The 20,714-nt window shown below is 35.9% G+C and overlaps 2 protein-coding genes across 5 annotated transcripts in view; one reads left to right on the forward strand and one right to left on the reverse strand.

Moving 5' to 3' along the window:
• The window catches only part of LOC132145081 (collagen alpha-3(IX) chain-like), a 37,436-nt gene extending 29,058 nt beyond the window's left edge, over positions 1-8,378 (forward strand). For all 4 annotated transcript variants that reach the window (XM_059555797.1, XM_059555799.1, XM_059555798.1 and 1 more), the window contains 19 exons: positions 153-206; positions 425-478; positions 742-795; positions 883-936; positions 1,060-1,113; positions 1,318-1,371; positions 1,620-1,664; positions 1,759-1,812; positions 1,896-1,949; positions 2,100-2,153; positions 3,912-3,983; positions 4,078-4,113; positions 4,208-4,252; positions 4,350-4,382; positions 4,936-5,082; positions 5,174-5,228; positions 5,333-5,527; positions 7,473-7,550; positions 7,687-8,378. In XM_059555797.1, the coding sequence (XP_059411780.1) occupies positions 153-206; positions 425-478; positions 742-795; positions 883-936; positions 1,060-1,113; positions 1,318-1,371; positions 1,620-1,664; positions 1,759-1,812; positions 1,896-1,949; positions 2,100-2,153; positions 3,912-3,983; positions 4,078-4,113; positions 4,208-4,252; positions 4,350-4,382; positions 4,936-5,082; positions 5,174-5,228; positions 5,333-5,527; positions 7,473-7,550; positions 7,687-7,886 (1,392 nt within the window). In that variant the 3' untranslated portion in view covers positions 7,887-8,378. The remainder of the gene's footprint in view (positions 1-152; positions 207-424; positions 479-741; positions 796-882; positions 937-1,059; positions 1,114-1,317; positions 1,372-1,619; positions 1,665-1,758; positions 1,813-1,895; positions 1,950-2,099; positions 2,154-3,911; positions 3,984-4,077; positions 4,114-4,207; positions 4,253-4,349; positions 4,383-4,935; positions 5,083-5,173; positions 5,229-5,332; positions 5,528-7,472; positions 7,551-7,686) is intronic.
• A 2,914-nt stretch (positions 8,379-11,292) lies between these two features.
• LOC132145097 (collagen alpha-1(XXII) chain-like) overlaps positions 11,293-20,714 on the reverse strand; it is a 51,454-nt gene continuing 42,032 nt past the window's right edge. The window contains exons 42-65 of the mRNA XM_059555829.1: positions 19,861-19,896; positions 19,718-19,771; positions 19,062-19,106; positions 18,875-18,910; positions 18,143-18,256; positions 17,967-18,020; positions 17,094-17,147; positions 16,943-16,996; positions 16,814-16,867; positions 16,655-16,708; positions 16,384-16,437; positions 16,226-16,279; positions 15,943-15,987; positions 15,743-15,796; positions 15,591-15,644; positions 15,440-15,493; positions 14,201-14,272; positions 13,997-14,032; positions 13,870-13,914; positions 13,622-13,801; positions 13,469-13,535; positions 13,203-13,385; positions 13,040-13,117; positions 11,293-12,031 (exon numbers count right to left, since the gene is read on the reverse strand). Coding sequence (XP_059411812.1) covers positions 11,838-12,031; positions 13,040-13,117; positions 13,203-13,385; positions 13,469-13,535; positions 13,622-13,801; positions 13,870-13,914; positions 13,997-14,032; positions 14,201-14,272; positions 15,440-15,493; positions 15,591-15,644; positions 15,743-15,796; positions 15,943-15,987; positions 16,226-16,279; positions 16,384-16,437; positions 16,655-16,708; positions 16,814-16,867; positions 16,943-16,996; positions 17,094-17,147; positions 17,967-18,020; positions 18,143-18,256; positions 18,875-18,910; positions 19,062-19,106; positions 19,718-19,771; positions 19,861-19,896 — 1,725 coding nt within the window. The 3' untranslated portion in view covers positions 11,293-11,837. The remainder of the gene's footprint in view (positions 12,032-13,039; positions 13,118-13,202; positions 13,386-13,468; positions 13,536-13,621; positions 13,802-13,869; positions 13,915-13,996; positions 14,033-14,200; positions 14,273-15,439; positions 15,494-15,590; positions 15,645-15,742; positions 15,797-15,942; positions 15,988-16,225; positions 16,280-16,383; positions 16,438-16,654; positions 16,709-16,813; positions 16,868-16,942; positions 16,997-17,093; positions 17,148-17,966; positions 18,021-18,142; positions 18,257-18,874; positions 18,911-19,061; positions 19,107-19,717; positions 19,772-19,860; positions 19,897-20,714) is intronic.

Genomic DNA, 20,714 nt, shown 5'->3' on the forward strand with positions numbered 1-20,714 from the left:
TTTTCAATATTTTCCGTGACCGAGAATATCAGTGTCAACTTAAAGAATTATATTGGCATGATTGTGTTTGCATTAAATACTGTCTAAGCACTATACACAAAACAAGTATTGAAAAAAAAAAAATATATATAAAAGAACAAATTTGCATGCAGGGTCAGCGAGGGCCAATCGGATTCACTGGACCTCATGGTGATAAAGGAGATCGGGTAAGACTTAAAACATCTTCATCTGAAGCAGACGAGGGAAGAGTGAGAGGAATGCTTACAGAGCAATATCCTTGAGTCTGATCAGTGCACGTAATAATGATTACATTAGTTTAAAACTCTATGAATAATGTCTGCAGTTGTTGTAAAACTGCTCTGTGAGCAGATATGCAGATATATATTATAAGAGCTAGCCTGTGTGTTCTACTGTACGTCTGCAGGGTCCTCCTGGATTCAACGGGATCCCAGGACCTACAGGACCACCAGGATCACCAGTACGTGAGCTGTAGTTCATTGATTGATTTTTTTTTTCTAGTCTGGTATCAAAATACAGAGGTTTTAAGTATTTTATTTATCGGATGTTTATGAGAAGAGAATGTACAGCAAACCAGCCTAGTGGAAATTTACAACGGAGCTTATAGCTTAGAAAACATGATTTAAGAGCTAGCCTGTGTGTTATACTCTATTCTCGGTTTTATGATTTATACAGTTTAAAAATATAATATTCAATAATATGAATATGTGTATGTCTTAACAGGGTGTTGAAGGCATTAGAGGGCGACAGGGGCATCCTGGGCCTAAAGGAGACGATGTGAGTTATTGCGGTCCATATGATCTACCCTACTCAAAAACAAACCTTGTTACAAGTACCTTGTTTCTGTCTAATATGTTGTTTTAGGGTGCGATTGGTGCACCGGGAGAGAAAGGAGCTTCTGGAGCCAAGGGTGACACTGTGAGTGACTGATTCATCAGATGTATGCTTCATATTCACCATCACTGGAATAATTATGAAATGGTGCTGGAAGAGTTATCTGAAATGTCAGCTTTAATGATGATGAAGATTATTTATTCGTAGGGTGAGCCAGGAAAGCATGGATCTGATGGAGCACTAGGAGCTCCAGGAGAGAAGGTGAGTTATGATGATCATTTTCATGATAATGCATAAAATCCAGAATGTATGAATGCAGTGTATATCTAGTTTTTATGATACTGAATTTTTTCATCTTTGATTCTTAAAATGCATATTGTTTTTGTGACAATATGATTCCCAAATCCGATTTGTTCAATGATAAAAACTGAAGAGGAATTTGAGATTTTGCGGTCTGCTTGACAGGGAGAGCCAGGTCTGTCAGGAGCCATTGGTGTCAGAGGAATTGTGGGAATTCCAGTGAGTTAATCAGCATGTGCATATGTTTTATGTTATTCTGCTGTGCTTTTCCTGATATGATTCTCAAAGCTGCTGCTGCTACTCTGAATGCTGTTACAGTAAATGAGGGTTTGCCTGCTATACAGTAAACACTGAATTTACCTGAGGGTGTGTGTATACTGACACCAACAAACTTTAAACAAGGTGATTTCCACTCGCTTCTAATCTGCAACTCACCTTGGCTAAACAATGCTGCATCTCAAATGTAGGGTTTACAAGGAAAACCGGGACTCGTGGGGCCTGCAGGCCAGAAGGTACGACTTAATTTGCATAAAAATGAAATATGCTGAATCTCATTTAAATTTCAAAACTGTGATGCACGACAAGCAATGGCTTTCTCTTTTACAGGGTGAAACTGGCACTGTAGGACCAACTGGTCCAGTTGGGCTTCCTGGTAAAGATGTAAGTATTATTACATTAGCGTTTTGTCTGTGTATACATTTAAGACATTGTTATATTTTGTTATGTGTTCATTTTATATTTAGGGAGCACTTGGACCACCAGGAGAAGATGGAACTCCAGGAGCCAAAGGAGCCACTGTAATTAAAGCATAATTTGAACATATAAACAAATAGGTTTTTTTTTCTTTTTTAATTTCTTGAATTTTTTGCATTGGTTACAATTGGTTAGATTGCAATTAAAAGTAATTTCTTAATCAATTCAATTAATCAACAAACTTCCTTCCTCAGGGTGAACCAGGAAAACAGGGTCCAGCCGGTCCAGTGGGCCCACAAGGTATCCAGGTGGGTTGGACTGTTGGTCTGATTATGGATCTTTAATGGATATTTAATTTTCCCTTTACCTAAATTCATTACTTCAGTCTTATGGTCCCTCTAGAAGCTTGCATTCTGCAAGTGAACATCACTCTATTTTGCCATCCCAAAGAGGCACCAAATCAGTTTCACAGACTTTTAAATTAAATGTTCTCTCCTGGTGGAATGACCTGCCCAACTCAATCCAAGTCCTTAGCCATCTTCAAGAATCAGCTAAAAACACATCTCTTCCATCATTATTTGACCCTCTAAATCTAGCACTCTCTATTCTCATTCTGTTCTTAAAAAAAAAAAACTTGCACATTTACTAACTCCTTGTTTTCTTAAAATAATAATAATAATAATAATAATAATATTAAATAAACTAACACTAGCTTCTCTAATCTATTTGTACTCTATTTGTTTTGTTTTCATCATACAATTAACAAAATGTGTTTTCTTTTTATTTATTCTATTATAATTGCTTCCATTGTCCTCATTTGTACAGTAAATTGTTTAGGATAAAAGCGTCTACTAAATGACTTAATGTAAATATAATGGTTGCGTCCCAATTTGCATACTTACAGTATACTATGCACCACAAATATACTGTGCTGGAGATGGGAAAGACAGTATATGTAAACAAATAGTGTGCAAGTAAAAAATAAAAATAAAAAAATAAATAAATTGTGTATTGTTTTTTTGCATACGTGCACAGTTAAGTTCTAACATTTAGCTAAATAATACATTTAGTAACCATAAACAATTTATTTATTTACTCATTTATTTATTTTTTCCTTTAGATTCAGTGTTGTTGTGTTTAGGCTAAAAACATCTAAAAGCTACAACTTGTGGTTTTTGCAAGTCTTAAAAAGGTTTTAAAAGTCTTAATTTCCCTTTCACAAACAAAGGGCTGAAAGGTCTTAAATTGGACCTGAAAGGCTTATATTCATGGTCTTGGAATCAAATATCGCATACACTGCAAAAAAAATAATACAGTAGTTTTGATCTGATTACTAATGCAAATATCTAAACATCCTTAAGTAAAGATACATTTACTTAAGATGCAAACTCAACATATTAAGTCTTGTTTTCTGAGAAATTAAACACTATAAAGTGAGTTGATGCATGCTTAAAATGTGGATAGGGAATCTTGGTTTCCCTTTCAGTTGCTTTTTTGCTTTAGCCATTTGGCAGATATTTGTTCTTGTTTTAATCATAAACTCCTTTAATTTGTATCTGTTTCTCAGAAAACAAGACTTTATTTTGTCATTTTGTCAATATGAGGAAATATAGAGGAAGAACATGACTTTTGTGCAGTGTGATCAGATTTTCTATTATAATAAATTTAAAATAATAGCAGATAAAAGGAATAATTTTTTTTTCTTTGATCTTAAAAAGTATTTTTCTTTCATAAAACCTGCAGAAACTCTGTTACATACTGTAGTCTCTTGGACGATATTAGCTTAAAAGCATGCAGTCACTCACCCTTAGTGTACTATTTTCAGCATCAATTTTTTTGTGATGAACTAATACTAACTGTGCATAATAATTATACAAAACATGTTTGTGTAATATTATATCTAACTCATTCAATGAATAAAAAAAAATGGATGGCTATACACACCATTTTCTATATTTATCATAATTAGAGTACATGAATGAGCACCAATAAAAGGCAATTATTTGGTGAAGTGCTGTACAATTATAGATTATCATTGTAATTATTTATCTTGACTACTTCCTCAGGGAGATAAAGGTGACCAAGGACTCATGGGCCCTCGTGGAATCAAGGGTCACACAGGTCATAAAGGAGACCAGGTGTGCTCATTGTTCATTGTAATAAGCATAATACAGAAACGTATTATCACCTGTTGTGTGTGTATGATTATGAACAATATTTTTTTTATTTTAGGGCCCGATGGGTTTCCTTGGTCCTAAAGGAAGTGAGGTAAATTAGAAAGTACTCATTGAGCGTTTAGATTCCTGCACTTGTTTGAGTACTGTGTAATTTTATTTGATCTTTTTCTCTCATTGCTCTACAGGGAGATCCAGGTGTTGCAGGAGAACCAGGCGTGAAGGGTGATCAGGTTCGCAACATTTATAGCAGCACACCTGTCACACCCTCTAATTATGATATTCCAGTATGTGTACAGTAGTGTGATGGTTTTTAATAATGGTTCACAGGGGCCTCCGGGTATTCCTGGCATCAAGGGCGAGGTAAGCATGCTATCATTCATAAACACTCATATAAGTCGGATTTCAGATTGTAGCAGACCAACAATAAATAGCAGACCATCTAATAAAAATAGCAGACCATCTCATAAATGTATAACTATATATATATATATATATATATATATATATATATATATATACATATATATATATATATATATATATATATATATATATATATATATATATATATATATACATATATATATATATATATATATATATATATATATATATATATATATATATATATATATATATAGGGGCTGCAACCTATTATTTATTTATTTATTTTTGTTAATGAATCTTACCATTGTTTTTACAGTTAATCTATCAATTATTATTTGATTAGTGAACCCTTAAATACATGAAACTTTAAACAAATAAATCAGAAAGGTATCTGCCTATAATAATTTATTTTATTCAAACATTTTCTCCTAAAATACATACTTTACAAATACATATAGGTACAATAAATCAGTAATAGGTTCAAAATGTTTTACTTTTTCATATATATATCTCTGTTTGATCTAAGCGTGGAGAGAAAGGCCAGAGAGGAGCTACAGGAGCTGATGGTCGTCCAGGACAGCCAGGTCATGAGGGTCTGACCGGACCGCAGGGAGCCAGAGGTCTGGAGGGGGAACGAGGACTATCTGGACCCCCTGGTCCCAGAGGTCTACCTGTGAGTGCATGCTTTGTGACATTGTTCATCTCTGACCGGAAATGCTTGCTCTGCAGTTGTTGCTGATGTTGTTCTCCATTTAATTTCATAGGCGCCTAAGATTAGTGATGAGAAGATCCGTGAGATTTGCTCAGCTGTTGTTGAAGGCATGACATCTCTATTAGTTAATAATCACTTTAAAATGCCAGCATCAACTTGATTTTTCTTTATCAATGGCAGCTAAAGTATAGCATTGTTTTGTATCAAACAGAACATTTAGATGCCTACAAGAAGGAAGTAGCAAAGAAGCCTCTTGCCATTGGAGCCCCTGGAACTCCAGGACCCATGGGACCACCAGGACCAGCGGGACCAGCAGGTCCCGCTGGAGAAGCCGGACCCAGAGGAATCATGGGCCCCAAGGGGCCTCAAGGATACTACGGTCTTCCTGGAAAACCAGGAGCCAAAGGTACCATAAGTTTGAATCTCACTCCCTCTGATATTTCTGTTAGTGCTCTGCTGTCTGCTCAATTAAAGCTGAGCTCTAGGGGAGTCGTTGATTGCAAACATGATTTGTTTTTGTTTTTTTACTGCCTATGAATTCTAAAGATTAAACACTCATAACTATGAAATATTGAGTTGAGGCTCAGCTTAAGTCTCAGTCTAGATTGTCTGATAGGTGACGTAGTCCAGACTGGAGAGTTGCATCATGTTTTTTAATGTCTTGTCCATTAGTTTTGCAAGTTTAATTAGCATATTTTTTCACTAGTTTAGAATTAGTTTAATTATATATGAAGTCAAAATTTGTCAAATCTATTGTTCATTTTCTCATTAGTCAGTTAATTATAGAATTAATTTACCATTAAATATTAATGGTAAGTTCTGCTAATTAGTCTTTCAAAATGTGAATAATAATAAATAAATGTTAAATAAAAAAAGGAAACAAACATTGTGTGTGTGTGTGTGTGTGTGTGTGTGTGCGTGTGTGTGTGTGTGTGTGTGTGTGTGTGTGTGTGTGTGTGTGTGTGTGTGTGTGTGTGTGTGTGTGTGTGTGTGTGTGTGTGTGTGTGTGTGTGTGTGTGTGTGTGTGTGTGTGAGAGAGAGAGAGAGAGAGAGAGAGAGGTTATTATTATGTATACTTGGAATAAAATAAACTTTAACTGAAAGAAATTAAAGTATAAAAATTCTAAAACTATCGCCCAATGAAACCGTGCTTCCTTAACACTTACTAGTCATCCTCTTTGGCAATCCACATCATGCTGATGGTGTATGCGATACTTCCTTAACATCACATAGTCTGCACAACTGAATACCCCTTGCAAGAATCAGCCGTTTTTATAATATTTCATAAGTGGATTTTGCCTCAGGCAGAATTTACAGGCTAAAACTGCGAGCGTATGGTGATTTCCATTAGTCGCTGGTAACTGAAGTGAAGCAGTCTTTAGAATGTCTAGCACTGCAGTTCTTTTGTCCTCACAAGTGCAGGCTGTTGTACAGTGAGTGCAGTCGGTGCTAATTGCCAGCGAGCCGAGGAGTATGCTAATGAGACAAAGATTGAGAAGCAATAACAGGATCATTAGAAAAGCCCACGACAGCATCTCAATCTACATCAGTTATTTCTGCAGAACCTCTGAGGATGAGAGCATGTTTATTGAGGATTATAAATGCAGAATGTATGTCTGCTGATTCCACTAATCATTGGTTTAAAGGGGACCTATTATGCCCCTTTTCACAAGATGTAAAATAAGTCTCTGATGACCCCAGAGTGTGCATGCAAAGTTTTAACTCAAAATACTTTACAGATCATTTTTATAGCTTGTTAAAATTGTCACTTTTAGGGTATGAGCCAAAACGCATAATTTTCGTCTCTTCCCCTTTAAATAGGGGGAAGAGGGCGGAGCTTCAAGAGCTCAAACACCCGGCAATACCTGTGCTAGCCTTTTCTGAATAAATACTCCACTATTAGTACAAGCCTGTTATCTTCACAGAAAATGCACTCGGTTTAAAAGCCAGTCATCTGATTGTACTGTGCATTAAAAATGCACTTTATGAATTATGCAGATGGGAGCATGGCGCAATAAAAACTAACTCATGGTGCCATTGCATACTATTACTTTATATATATACATACACATGTATATAACCTGGGCCATATGTTAACATAATAGAAGTACCATAAATTATGTAAAAATGAGGTCTGTGTCATTACTTTTTGTTTTGAATATATAATGCATCTTTTTATGTCTTTATTTATTTATTTGTTTGTTTCTTGTAAAACACTTTGAATTGTTGTTTATGAAATGTGCTATATAAATAAATCTGTGCCATAATGTTAGATTGGGTTTTGTCTATGGAGAGTCATGATGTGATTGACTTCTTTGTCCAATCATTTTTCTGTTTCTGTATTTGTTTAGGTGATGCAGGACAAAAAGGTGATAAGGGAGATAACGGAATAGGAATTCCAGGAATTCCTGGAGAACCCGGACCGCAAGGTATGAAACGCTAAACCTCAACTTTCTGCTAATCGTACTTTACCATCATTTCAAAAGACAAATGAGTCATTGTGAAGACCATAAATGGTACTATCATTTTTGACTTCTTATGTCAACATTTTTAAAACCCTACCAGGACCAGCTGGCAAGCCAGGCATCGGTAAGGACGGTCAGGACGGGGCCAGAGGAGACGCTGGTGTGCCAGGAACCCCTGGAACCTCTGGAGCCAGAGGATCTCCGGGCGCCCCTGGTCTTTGTGATCCTTCAAACTGCTTTAGGCCTCAGCCTCTTTACCTGGTTGGCGGGAAGAAGTCCATCAACATCAAGGGTCCATGAACACAAACATAGAAACCTTCATCACAGTCATCATCAGGTAGTCCATCTCTGACAAACTTGAAGAGACTTCAGATGGCGAGCGGAGGGTGAGAGAAACAAACGTGACAGGTGTATAGAGACATACGGATGTAGCTCCTGATGGTGGATCCGGTGCACATGATTTATTGTTGTACCTTGTACATAAAGTAGAAGAAAATGTGTTCTTTTAAAAGGTTTACAGTAAATTGCAGATAAATAAATTAATTGGAAATTGACATTTCAGCTCTTGGGTCACAAACTGGTTACACAAGCCACTACACAAACCACTACATTGCAATTCTGCAAGTGTTGGTTTTTTTTTTGTTTTTTTTTTGTTTTGTTTTAGTTTTTTTTTTCAGAAAATGTGATTGTAAAGACCAATTTTAGACATGGTGCCAGATGTTAAGCTACACTAACCCAACGACTGTGTGATCCAACAACAGCTTGAAATAAAAGATTTTCACCACCATGCAATCAGCGTGCAACGGTTTATTCATACTGAAAAGCTTGAATAAGAGGTTTCTGTCACTATACCTATAGATAAGATCCCCATATTATTATAGGAAATGTTTTCTCACACAAGAATTGTTCTTTGTTGATGTTTTTTAGGAGGCCTGATTATGTTACGTTCCAGATTTCATGCGATCTGGATTACATAATCAGATTCCAAAAATGAAGTACTTGTAACTAGATCACATTTTTAGAAACAATCAGAAAGAAGAAACACATTATTAATTCATTTAATATTATTTCAGTTTACTTAAAATTTATTTTGGAAAACAAATCTAACCACCTATCAACAGTCATTTTTAAGCATTTATTATGTCTTAGGAAGCCTTATTTTTTCAGTTATGACAGTTAATTACATGCAGGTAAACAAACTAATTCTGTTTTTACTATTCAAGTGTTTTATTTTAATTGTTTTTAAATTAGTGGTTGAACTAGTTGGTCGTCGACTACATCTTTTAAGGTTTTAAATGAATTACCGACTGACAAAAAAAAGGAACTATTCCAGAATGACACTTTTATTGGCACATAATGGTTTAAGGTTCAATACAGGCTCTGTGTACAGCATCTATGACAATTAAATAATCTCCACTCACATAGGGTTTAAAATCATGTGACTGCATTGTCATTAAAGTGCCTAGGTTTTCCATCCAATTTGTCAATAAGTGATTTTAGCAATCTTATTGCAAGTCAATTGTAAGTGCATTACTGTGATACTTATAAAGATCATTCAAGGAAATCATTCTGAATTTTGAAGCATTCAAGAAAAAGAAGCTCACTTAAAAATATTAGCCATATAGTATTAAACTGTTTAAGAAGACATATGAAAATTGCATTATCTTTTTTTTTCCCCCAATGAAACATTTTCAAAACTCAAAATGTACATGGACTATCTCAACAAAAAAATCATTTTAGATTAGTTAATACATTTGATCATTCATGTTTAGTTCATTTTTCTTTTCTTTTTTCAGGAATAAAACATGCAAACTTGTAAATTCATAACTGAAGAGCACTGTATATGGTATAAACTTTTTTCCCCCTCACAATAAGAACCCGATTCTAGTAAATGGACCTGATCCAGTCTTTATTAACACACACACACACACACACACACACACACACTCCCACACATACATCAGCCTAATTAAGAGTAACTGTAGCACCAGAGAATCAGTGTAAACAAGTGGATTATACCATGCATAAATTATACTATTTTACATCACCTGCACCTAATTAGAATAAATTAATGCAAATTGATATGGAAAAACAAATACAGTCATTACCGGCCTGAAGAAGCCAATCTAACAGGATGCTATGAAGTCAAAAAGCAGCTATATTCGAATAAAATGGAGGACAACATGATAGCAAAGCTCATAGTAAATATTTTTTGGCCTGCATCAGAAAAGCACCATTCATTTACATAAATTTGCATCAGTAATAAGCTTAGCTTTTCAAATACATCATTAAAACCTATCTCTTGAATGTGATTCTTGAAGGCAGGGCATAGATGGACAAAATAATACAAAAAATAATAATAATAGTTATTATAAAGTGTTTATATATACTCATTACTAAGAGCTTTATCATAGTCATTGAATTAGACGGTAAACAACAAGTCTATACAGTATCATGTCTGGTTTTGCATTAAAATATAATTAATAAACATATTCAAATCCTTCTTAGCCACTAAAGATGCTGTAAGATATTTCAGCCATTTTGCTCAATTCCACACATGATCTCTCTTTAAAAACCTCACTCTGCAAAGACAGAACATGCAAAATTATGGGGAAAGTAACTTTATGATTTCTGATGTCTAAAAATAAAATAAAATAAAATAAAATAAAATAAAATAAAATAAAATAAAATAAAATAAAATAAAATAAAATAAAATAAAATAAAATAAAATAAAATAAAATTAGCTTTTGCAAAAAAAAAAAAGAAAAAAAAGGTAAAGCTCTACAAAGAGGGGTCAAAGCAATTTAATAAAAAATAATAATATTATGTAATACTTGTGCAATAACACTGAAAAGTAAAACAAAGAACGGAGGGGAAAAAAAGAACATTTAGGCAGATAAGACTAAAAAGTCAATCTAGTTTCTTTTGGATATTTCAATTTCTGTTACGTGATCTCAAAAACAACTACAATGTTCTGACATAAATCTATTGTTGACCTCACTGATGCTACAATGCCCGTCTGTTGAAGATGAACTGCATCTGTGTTTGTGGGCTGAAGAGAGTTCGTTTTGAAGCAGTCTCTCCTCTTTCAATGGCTTTAATTAGCTCGCAGGGGAGCAATCTGCAGGATCGATCCATCTGAGCGCTTCAGTGACACAAATGATAGTACTGCTTTAACTAGGACTTTGTGTTCCGGAACTTCCATAATAACCAACACAATGGTGTTTTGAAGAGAAGTGCTGCACAAAACTATTACAAATGCATTATAAGAGGCATCAGTCATGTGTATTTATGCAGTGACAGCCTTTATGACAAACCAGTCGAGCAGGCACTGAACTGAACAGCTGCTTTTCAGTCATCACAAACACGAGTTTAATGATCCAAAATAATAATAATTAAAAAAAAAAGTTATTTACCAAATGCAGACATGCATTTCTCCATCACCTCTGATGATCCTTATTGAGATTTCCTATTGATGTGTGGAAAAGTGTCCCGCTGTGTTCTCCCGGAGCAACGGAGCGCTCCATCAATAAAACCCAAGAAGAGAATTCCCCAGACTTCTTTTGTGTCTCTATTTAGCATGTTTTGCTATCTGAAACTGTTTTAGAGCAATTCTTTTCAGTGACTTTTTTTTAAGCAACTATTTATTATTAATTGATAAGAATTTTCACTGAAATTTAAACTTAATTTTAAATAACCTCGAACAATTCGTGAACTGATTCATTGAGAAAATATTTAAAATATAATAAAAAAATGTAATGACTCAAAGTTTAATATGAAAATGTATATTCACTGTAGAAATTTCCAGAAAATTGCCATGGTTTCTTAAAGTCTGGCGATATATATATTAGGTAGGTCTCTATTACATACATTTTCCATGATTTTTCAAAGGGCAAAAAAAGAGAACTGTAGGGTTGTTGTGTTTCTTGTATATATGTTATGATTAATAACTTGCTAAACAATTCCTGCTCGAGCTGGACTTCATAACCCGGAGCTGAAAGGGCTAATGCTACATGCCAACACACTTTCAAAACCTGAAGTGTGAAATGTTGCTTAACCCAGGAATAAAAGTGACATAGGACACATTAGCTGTAGTGAAAAGCCTGACAAACACACGTATAAACACACACACACACACACACATTCACTCATCCCTCAGACTCTGTAGTTCTCCTGATGTTACAGAACATATTCTTGGCTTACTGAATGTTCAAGTTCATAAATAGGTGTTAGCCCAGGATAGTGAGTGAATTAAGTCCCCTTGACGTTTTTGGTGTGAGGTCTTGATGCCAGACTGGCGTAGTAGGCACATTGTGAGGGGTCACACTGCCCTGGTGGTCCAGAAGGTCCGGGCTGACCGTGAGGACCAGGATTACCAGGCTCTCCCTGAGCACCTGCGGCTCCAGGAAGACCGTCTTTTCCATATCCCGGCATACCTGCAGGACCTGTGGTGCAAATACTGTCTCAGCTGCTGTTCAGCATGTTTACATAGTATATGTATGTATGTATGAATGTATGTATGTATGCATAAATGCACACACATACAGTAAATCTTTTATAGTAAACACATTTTTTTTTAAATATATACATGCATGTATATATATATATATATATATATATGTGTGTGTATATATTTATATATATATATATATATATATAAATATGTGTGTATATATATTTATATATATAACAAAAATACAAATATATATATATATATATGTATATCAGTGCTGTCAAACGATTAATCGCAATTAATGATATCCATAAATAGACACATAAATAGACACAATCTATAATTGTGTCTATTTATTTCTTTATGTATTAAAATTACTTAAAAATAAATACTTAAAAAAATAAAATATTATTAATATGAATAAATAAATAATTCCACAATGTATAAATATTTTATCATTTTAAATAAATACAAATAAATATTATTATTATACTTTATTATACAGTATAAATTATTATACTGTATAAAATTAAGGGCTATTCATAAAACCATTTTACTCTTTTGCATTATGGTATTACTTTTATTTTAGAAGTACATTTTAATCCAAATCATCACAACAGTAAGGCAAGAAATATATATTTTTTTTTATTACTATAATGTGGAAATAAAACATAATAAAAAAATGTTTACAAATATATTTTTTCAATCTAAAATTACTTTACAAAATAAAAGAACAAAAAGGGTTAAAAATGAAAGTAAATTAAAGAGTGCATAAATACTATCATTCCAAAATCCTCATTACATGAATGAAAAAAAAAAGAAAATATTCTCTTATAAAAATATTTTTAAATATTAGCATTAAAGGTGGATATTCATCTCAATGCAATCTTTAAGGTCCTTAGGTTGGACTTAGCTTTTTCATGACCGTTTTCATGAGATTCATCCAAATACGTCATCTGAGTCAATGCAAACTTGAGCACTGATGATCAAATGGTCTTACCCATGGGACCAGTTGGACCAGGCTCTCCTCTCTGTCCAACACCATCCTCTCCCTTTTCTCCTCTTGCACCTCGTTCACCTGGAAAAGAAAAGAGAAAGTGTAGGTGGGTGTTAAAAGGTTAAACATCAAGTAACGTAACAATCTGAAATTAGTTTAGTGGCACCTTTAGGACCAACTGGACCTCTGGGTCCTTCTGCTCCATTTTGTCCAGGTATTCCAGGCTCTCCAGCTGGTCCTTGTCGGCCAGGAGGTCCATCTTTACCTGCCGGACCAGGTGGACCAGGGCGCCCAACTGAGCTCTTGATATGTGCAGGCTGCATTTGAGCCATGAGGTAAGCTAACTTTTCTGTGAAAATCAACGGGAAGTTTAGGAAATGTAAAAAGACACAGCAAAGTAGGTCAAAAACATCTTTGCCAAATGAATCTCACCATCTAACTGTTTGGAGAGTTCCTCTTGAATGAGCCGCCGCATTTGTTCCAGTGATGGCGTCTCTCCCTTAAAACACATCGAAATGACCTCATTCTCTTTTCATTATCATTAGCGTCACACACTTTCTATTAAAACTACTAAAGCAGACTCACTCTGAGACCTGGGAGACCCGGCTGTCCTGGAGAACCAGGGGGCCCAGAGGGACCCACTTCCCCTGGGGGACCCGACATGCCCATCATTCCTGTGTGACCCTTCCTGCCGGGAGGCCCAGGGTTACCCGGAACGCCCGGATCACCAACGGGTCCTTTGTCTCCTTTTATTCCATTATCCCCCTACAAAAATGAGCAACACAGTAAGTTTTGATTTGATTTGAGAGGCACATATGTGGATGAACAGATACCTTTTCTCCCTTCTGTCCTCTGTCTCCTGGTGTTCCTGACATGCCCTAAAAATAAAAACAAAATAAATAGCAAGCTGAAAAAAATTATGAAAAAGTGTTGATATAATATTAATGAATCATCACTCACTTGTTTGCCTTCTGGGCCCATTGGACCAGATGGACCCTGAGGGAAAAACACAAGTGTAAATATAGACAGGAAGATCATATCCACTTGGGACAGAGTGCTTTCAGCTTCTATAGATTTACAAGGCTTGCTTGTACAACTATAAAAGCTTAACTTTACTAATTAAACTGAGATTCCCATAAGTCCCAAAGCAACATGTCCACTCACCGATGGCCCTTTTGGACCTTGGAAGCCGGGTAACCCTGGACTTCCAGTTTCACCTTTGTGCCCTAGCTGACCCTGAACATGATAAAACAAACTGATTATTTACATCAATTTAGTTTTTTTTTCTGATTATTACTAATAGGTTTAAAGTTCAGGCCAATACTGTGTATAACATATAATGTAAATGTATACATTTATTTTAATATATTTTAACATGTAATTAATTCACATGGTGGCAAAGCCGAATTTTCATCAGATCATTAAAATATAATGCTTTGGTGCTCAAAAAAAAATTCTTATTATTATCCATGTTAAAATAGTTAAATCTGTGGAAATCATAATATTATATATATATATATAGTAAAGGCTTATTAAAAAAAAATATATATATATATATATATATATATTTTTTTTTTTTTTTTTTTTTTTTTTTTTTTATAAGCCTTTACTGACACTTTTGAAGAATTAAAAATAGCATAAAAATGTGCCAAATTTTATCTGGAAAGAAACAAACATTTTTTAGAAAGTACAATTAAATTCAGCATTTTTTATTATTATTTTGATTATTTATATTTCTTTAACTGACATTGTTCTCCAAAATGTTCCTTTTGTGGCCCCTAGAGATCTCTGGACCCTTGCTTTAATACAGCAGTTCTCAATTCCATTCTTCGCTCCCCACTGCTCTGCACATATTGTATGTCTCTCTTTGTTAACAGACCTGATTCAGATAATAGGATCATTAGAAGTGAGCACCGTGCATGAAATGTGTTCCCATTGACATGGTCTTTACACAGTGTTCAGTGCTCCCTACTCCCTGAGCAGGGGAAATCTGTTTTTAGTTTACCTCACTTAGGAACATTCATTCACGAATTTGCCTTGTGCAACAACCGCACACGGACAAGTGTACTTCTGTAAATAATTACAATTTAAATTAACGTCTCGCACATTTCAATGCACTTTGAATTTAACATATACGTTCGCTTTAAACTGGAATCATGGCGGAATATCCTGTGATGTCCACTTCGCAGGGCACTTATGTTCGAATAGAACAGACGTCTGAAGCAATAAGAGAAACGTACAAAATGTGCAGAGTAGTGGGGCGTGAGGACTGGAATGGAGAACCGCTGCTTTAATAGATAAACAAGCTTTTGCTGTTGTAAGGTGCAAAAGTGAATGCAAATGCAGATCTCAGTCCATTAAACAACATGGTAATGCATATTGACGCAATACTATGAAACTTACAGGATTTCCTTGAGATCCAGGCTTGCCTGCTTGTCCAGGTTCTCCAGGCTGACCCTAAAAAAAATAAAAAATACAGTGACCCAGCCGAATAATCACACAGGTGCTGTTTTGTTTTGCAATTTAATTTTAAGTTCATCAAAAGCCTCCTCACGGGTTCTCCTCGTGGTCCTCTCATGCCCTCTGGCCCCGCTGGCCCGGTTTTACCCTGCGCAAAAGAAGTACACCAATTAAAACCCATCACCATCTGCTCGCAGCGGTCAGGTTTACAGTGACCTCTGCACAACACAGATTGCATTTACTCACATCTTTCCCAGGTGGACCCTCACGTCCAGGAACACCCTGTTTGCCATCTTCACCCTAACATGACATGACAGCATTTATTAAAAAGAACACATGAAGTCTCTGCATGATTTAGGGAGCATGTATTAGTCCTGTAGTTCCCCATCTCAGAATACCGGATTTACTGTATCCCTGGGTATGAATTTTAATAGGCATTGACTAACCTTTGACCCTGGGGGTCCTGGTTCCCCTCTGTGACCTTTGAAACCCTGGAAAAGACATGAACATTTCAGCATATACTGTAGGTAACAAGATAAAACTTTAGATTAGGCAACACATATTCCTTATTAACTAAGACATTTCCCCCTCACTAAACTCTTAATTTTCTGCTTTTTGATAATAAGTAAGGTAGTTGTTGCAATATCTGGATCTACTATTTTATGCTCATGCAGAATAAGGCATTAATAAATGCTTTATAAGAAAATCATCTGTAATCACATCACTCACAGGCATTCCTCTGAGCCCGTCTCTTCCAGGTTGTCCTGATTCTCCCTGTTTGCCCTGAAAAAGAAAAGTAAAAAGAGCATGTTTTTACATTGTTTCTGTATATACAGAAATAAGCATTGTTAGGATGTTGGCATGCATTCAGAACATCAGACTCATACCGGGTCTCCTGTTTCTCCTGGTCTTCCATCCTTCCCGGGTTTACCCATCAGGCCCTTCAGCACAGAATATGAAGTATCAGAATTAAAAGAAAACACTTATCTCAATATTTCTGTTTTACTGTGTTTTTGATAAAAGGGCAACCTTAGTGAGCATAAGAGACTTCTTACGAAAATATTTTAAAATCTTACCAACCTTAAACTTTTGAACCGTAGTCTATTTGTCCAAAACAAAAATTATATATATTTTAAAAAAATATATGAAATTACACACCATAAGACCTGGAAGACCAGGTGGTCCCTGAATACCCTGAAGTCCATCTTTACCCTGGTAAAATACATTCAGTTATCAATAATGTGGCCAGATTCCAGTCTTGCAATCCATCCAACTAATACACATTCAAATGACAAAGCAAAAAAACTTTAGCCTTGCCTTTTCTCCAGGAGATCCAGGTGGTCCGATAGGTCCAGGGTTTCCATCATTACCCTATTGATACAGCAAGATGTAAGATTTTTCAGTATAGATATACAGTCTGAATAAGTGACATTTTTAAATACTCACTGGCTGACCCATAGCTCCTGCGGCCCCTGGATAACCAGGAGGTCCTGGGGGGCCCTGGGAAAATACAAATCAATGAGAGAAAATGTGTATAAATAATCATGGTATGTCAAATTTAATGTTTATTATATGTATATTCATAGGCTGACAATACCTTTTCTCCTTTATCTCCAGGTGCTCCTGAAGGACCTCTATCTCCTTTTATCCCCTGCAATGGAACCAAATATATCTGGTTATTATACACAAATCATCAAGCAGAGAGTATAATGGTAATGTAGTAATGCAATGTTGACAGATGACATGCATTTGACACATACATGGCTAGTGAATCTATTATTGTGATCAATGGAGCCTGCCCTACACCAAAAAACGACCATATAGGTCGTTTGTGCAAGCATCTTATTACAACCTATATTTATGTTTTAAAGTTAAGCGCCCTCTAGCGTGTAAAAATAATGGCAGTATCTTATTGCGTCTGTCGTCATGAAATGACATATAACGTCATTACCAATCTAAATGAGCATTTATTTAAATGGAATGTGTGGACTTTTTACACCGATCTCACAGTAATTTGTACATATTTTACTCATTCGCTCCAATGACCACACCTAACTCCAACCCTAAAGCTACCCCTCACAGAAACCATGCAAAATTATGATTTATAGAGCATATACATTTTATTAGCATGTGCGTTATTTGGGATTGAACTGATGATCGCATGATTACATATAGTTGTATAATGCAACACTCTACTAACTGAGCTACACAAAACCCGAAATATAGCGCAAATAAAAGAGTACAAAACATTAATATGGAACCATCCTGTTGCCGATAGGGTTACACTTGTAGTATACGCTCTGATGGGTCGTATTTCAGGGATTTGGACAAACGACCTATACAAGCGTATTGGTTGGAGGACAGGTTGGATCAATGAGACAAGGTTCTTTGAATGTGAACTGGTTTGTAGGTAGACTTGAAGAACATGCATTTGTAGTGTAATATGTGATTGTGTCATCAACATTCTAACCTTGGCTCCATCAGCACCAGGTGGTCCTGCAGGCCCTGTTGGCCCAGGAGGACCCTGCCAAAGTGACCAGTTGATTAAATGTTCATTATTCCATTCATTAAACTCCAGTTCATTTCCAATTCCATTAAGTTTAAAGATGAAAGTGAGAGTTTGATTTCTGAATCATGCTCTCTCACCGCATATCCATCCTGTCCGTTTTTCCCAGGTGGTCCAGTATGACCATTTTCACCTGGAGGTCCTGGCACACCTTGTTGTCCAGCTGGTCCAGGGGGACAATCTGAACAAATGTCCTGGGAAAGAGAGAAGGGCAAAGTAGGAATATTAGGATGGATGGAGGAATGGATGGATGGACGTTTTTTATTGTTGGGTGGATTGTGAGTTGGGTTGATGATGGATGAATGGATGACTGGATGAATGGAAGGATGATTGAGTGATTGGATGGATTGAGGGTTGGGTTGATGATAAATTAATGGATGACTGGATGAATGGAAGGATGGTTGAGTGATTGGATGATGGAAGGTTGGTAGTTTGGATGTAAGGATGGATGGTTAGATGGAGGTTTGAACTGTTGGATCCATGGATGGGTGGATAGACAGAAGGAGCATTGATGGATGAATGGAAAGGATGATTGTATGACTGGATGGATGGGTGGATAGATGGATGAGAGTTAGATGGGTGAACGGATGATTGTATGGATGGATGGGATGTGTGATTGGAAGTGTGGTTGGGTGGTTGGATGGAGGTCTGGACTGCTGGATGGATGAATGCATGAATGTGTGATTAGACAGCTAGAAGGATGGTTGGAGGGACAAATTGAGGGGTTGGATGGATAGTGGGTTGATTTGTTGTTGGGATGCATGGATGGATGGAGGTTTGAATTGTTGACTGGATGGATGCATGGCTGTTACCTTCAGGTTCAGATCAGAAATGTCAGCAGCTTTTCCCTATAAAAAAGAAATGTTGGATAAAAAAAAATCCATTGAAAAAAAATCTATTCATAAATCATGATCCCCGCCTTTATAGTCCATCAACAGCAGGTGAATATTAATAGTGGCAGCTGATTTGATATTTAAATGGCAAACAGATATCACTCACTGGTTCTCCAGGGGAGCCCTTCTCTCCAGGTCTTCCTGGTAAACCCTGCAGGTAGATTCACACACACATTCATAAGCCATGACTGCTGCTGCTGATCCTCACCACAGGAAAACACATTCAAACCTTATTAGTCACAAACTGACACTGAATCCCAGAGACGACTTAACTGTGATCCACAGCAGTGCAGTGAAACTGGTTTAGTTCTGCATCATGACTGGAGACTGAAAGGTAAAGCTCCTCATTGTCATTGTACAGGTAAAATAAAATTAGTGCTAAGGTTTTTTTTTTTTTTTTTGCATGTTGCTAGAGTGTTCTGTATTACAAGATGACATCCCTAACTTTTAATAAGCAAAATTAATAGCATTGCTTGCAATAATTAGCATCAATAACTATAGCAGATCATTAATATCTGTAAAATCTTGTTTATCTATATTTTATCCAATAAAATGTTCTCTAGAATGAGAATCTCAAATCTCCCTGAATTATAACCACAACCTGACTAGCATTAGCATGTAGCTAGTTACAGGCTGTCAGTGTGTCTGCTGTGCAGTTCTGCAAACACATTTAAAAGTACTTATGCAAAACAAAACAACCTGATGTACCCATGTTTATGATTCTCTTATCCCTTCGCTACTGGAGTAGCATATAACTCTTACATTGTGTCCAGTGGGTCCCTGTGGTCCACTCACTCCTGGAGGTCCTCTCAAACCCTAAATATCAAACATGACATGACACTTAAGGGTGTTCTGTGAGCGTCTGTCTCATTTAAAAGTGATAAAAATATGAACAGATTGTTTACCGCTGGTCCTGGTGGCCCTGCAGGTCCGGAAGGCCCCTGAGAAAGACATAGAATATCAATCAGATGTGAGATATTGAAATGTGCGTCTACATTTGTGTTCAAATCCATAAAAAATAGGGTAAACACTAAATATGGTCTGAAATACTGTAAATGGAAAATTCACATAAGTTTTCACATTACAATATGCGTGCTTTTATAAGGATGTGCTTGTAAATATGCATGTTTGTCTGTGCATATGCCATCTGTTTGCTTTAGTTTGACCAGTTGAACTGATTTCAATACCTTTTCAATATGGAAATTAAAAAGGTCGGATTTTGGCCATATGGTAATTCTGGAGTCATTTGAGTTACTAACACTAGCATGCGAAAATTATGGAATGATATTGCGGACTTTATTCAAAAGGCATTGCAAATTGTATTTGCAATTGCGTTTTCAATTTGTGGACGCATAAAATGTGACATAATCCAAACGCAAATGCAAATCGCGCATTACTGTTTTCATTTTCGATTAAGTGAACACACAGTGTCTGCCAAATTTAAAATGGAAATGCAAAGTCCGTTTGCAATTGTGTTTCCCATATCTTAGGAGCTATGAGCCTGTCATATTTAAATAGCAATATTAATTACCACATTTGCCTTTTCACTCTCTCTGCACTGTGCATGTAAACTGCCAAAACTCAAATGGAATCGCAATTCCTTTTGCATTTTAATTTCCGACGTCTACACGGAAACCTGTCATTCAAGTGAAAGGGGTGGGGCCGTTTTATTGGGCGTGTTTGCATTGGGAAGTGACGATCGTACTAAAATGTAATATGTTTTTACTAGGGTAAATATGAGTTAACGATAGTGTTTATA

The sequence above is a fragment of the Carassius carassius genome, chromosome 8, assembly GCF_963082965.1.
Source record: "Carassius carassius chromosome 8, fCarCar2.1, whole genome shotgun sequence".
In the NCBI taxonomy this organism is placed as follows: domain Eukaryota; kingdom Metazoa; phylum Chordata; class Actinopteri; order Cypriniformes; family Cyprinidae; genus Carassius; species Carassius carassius.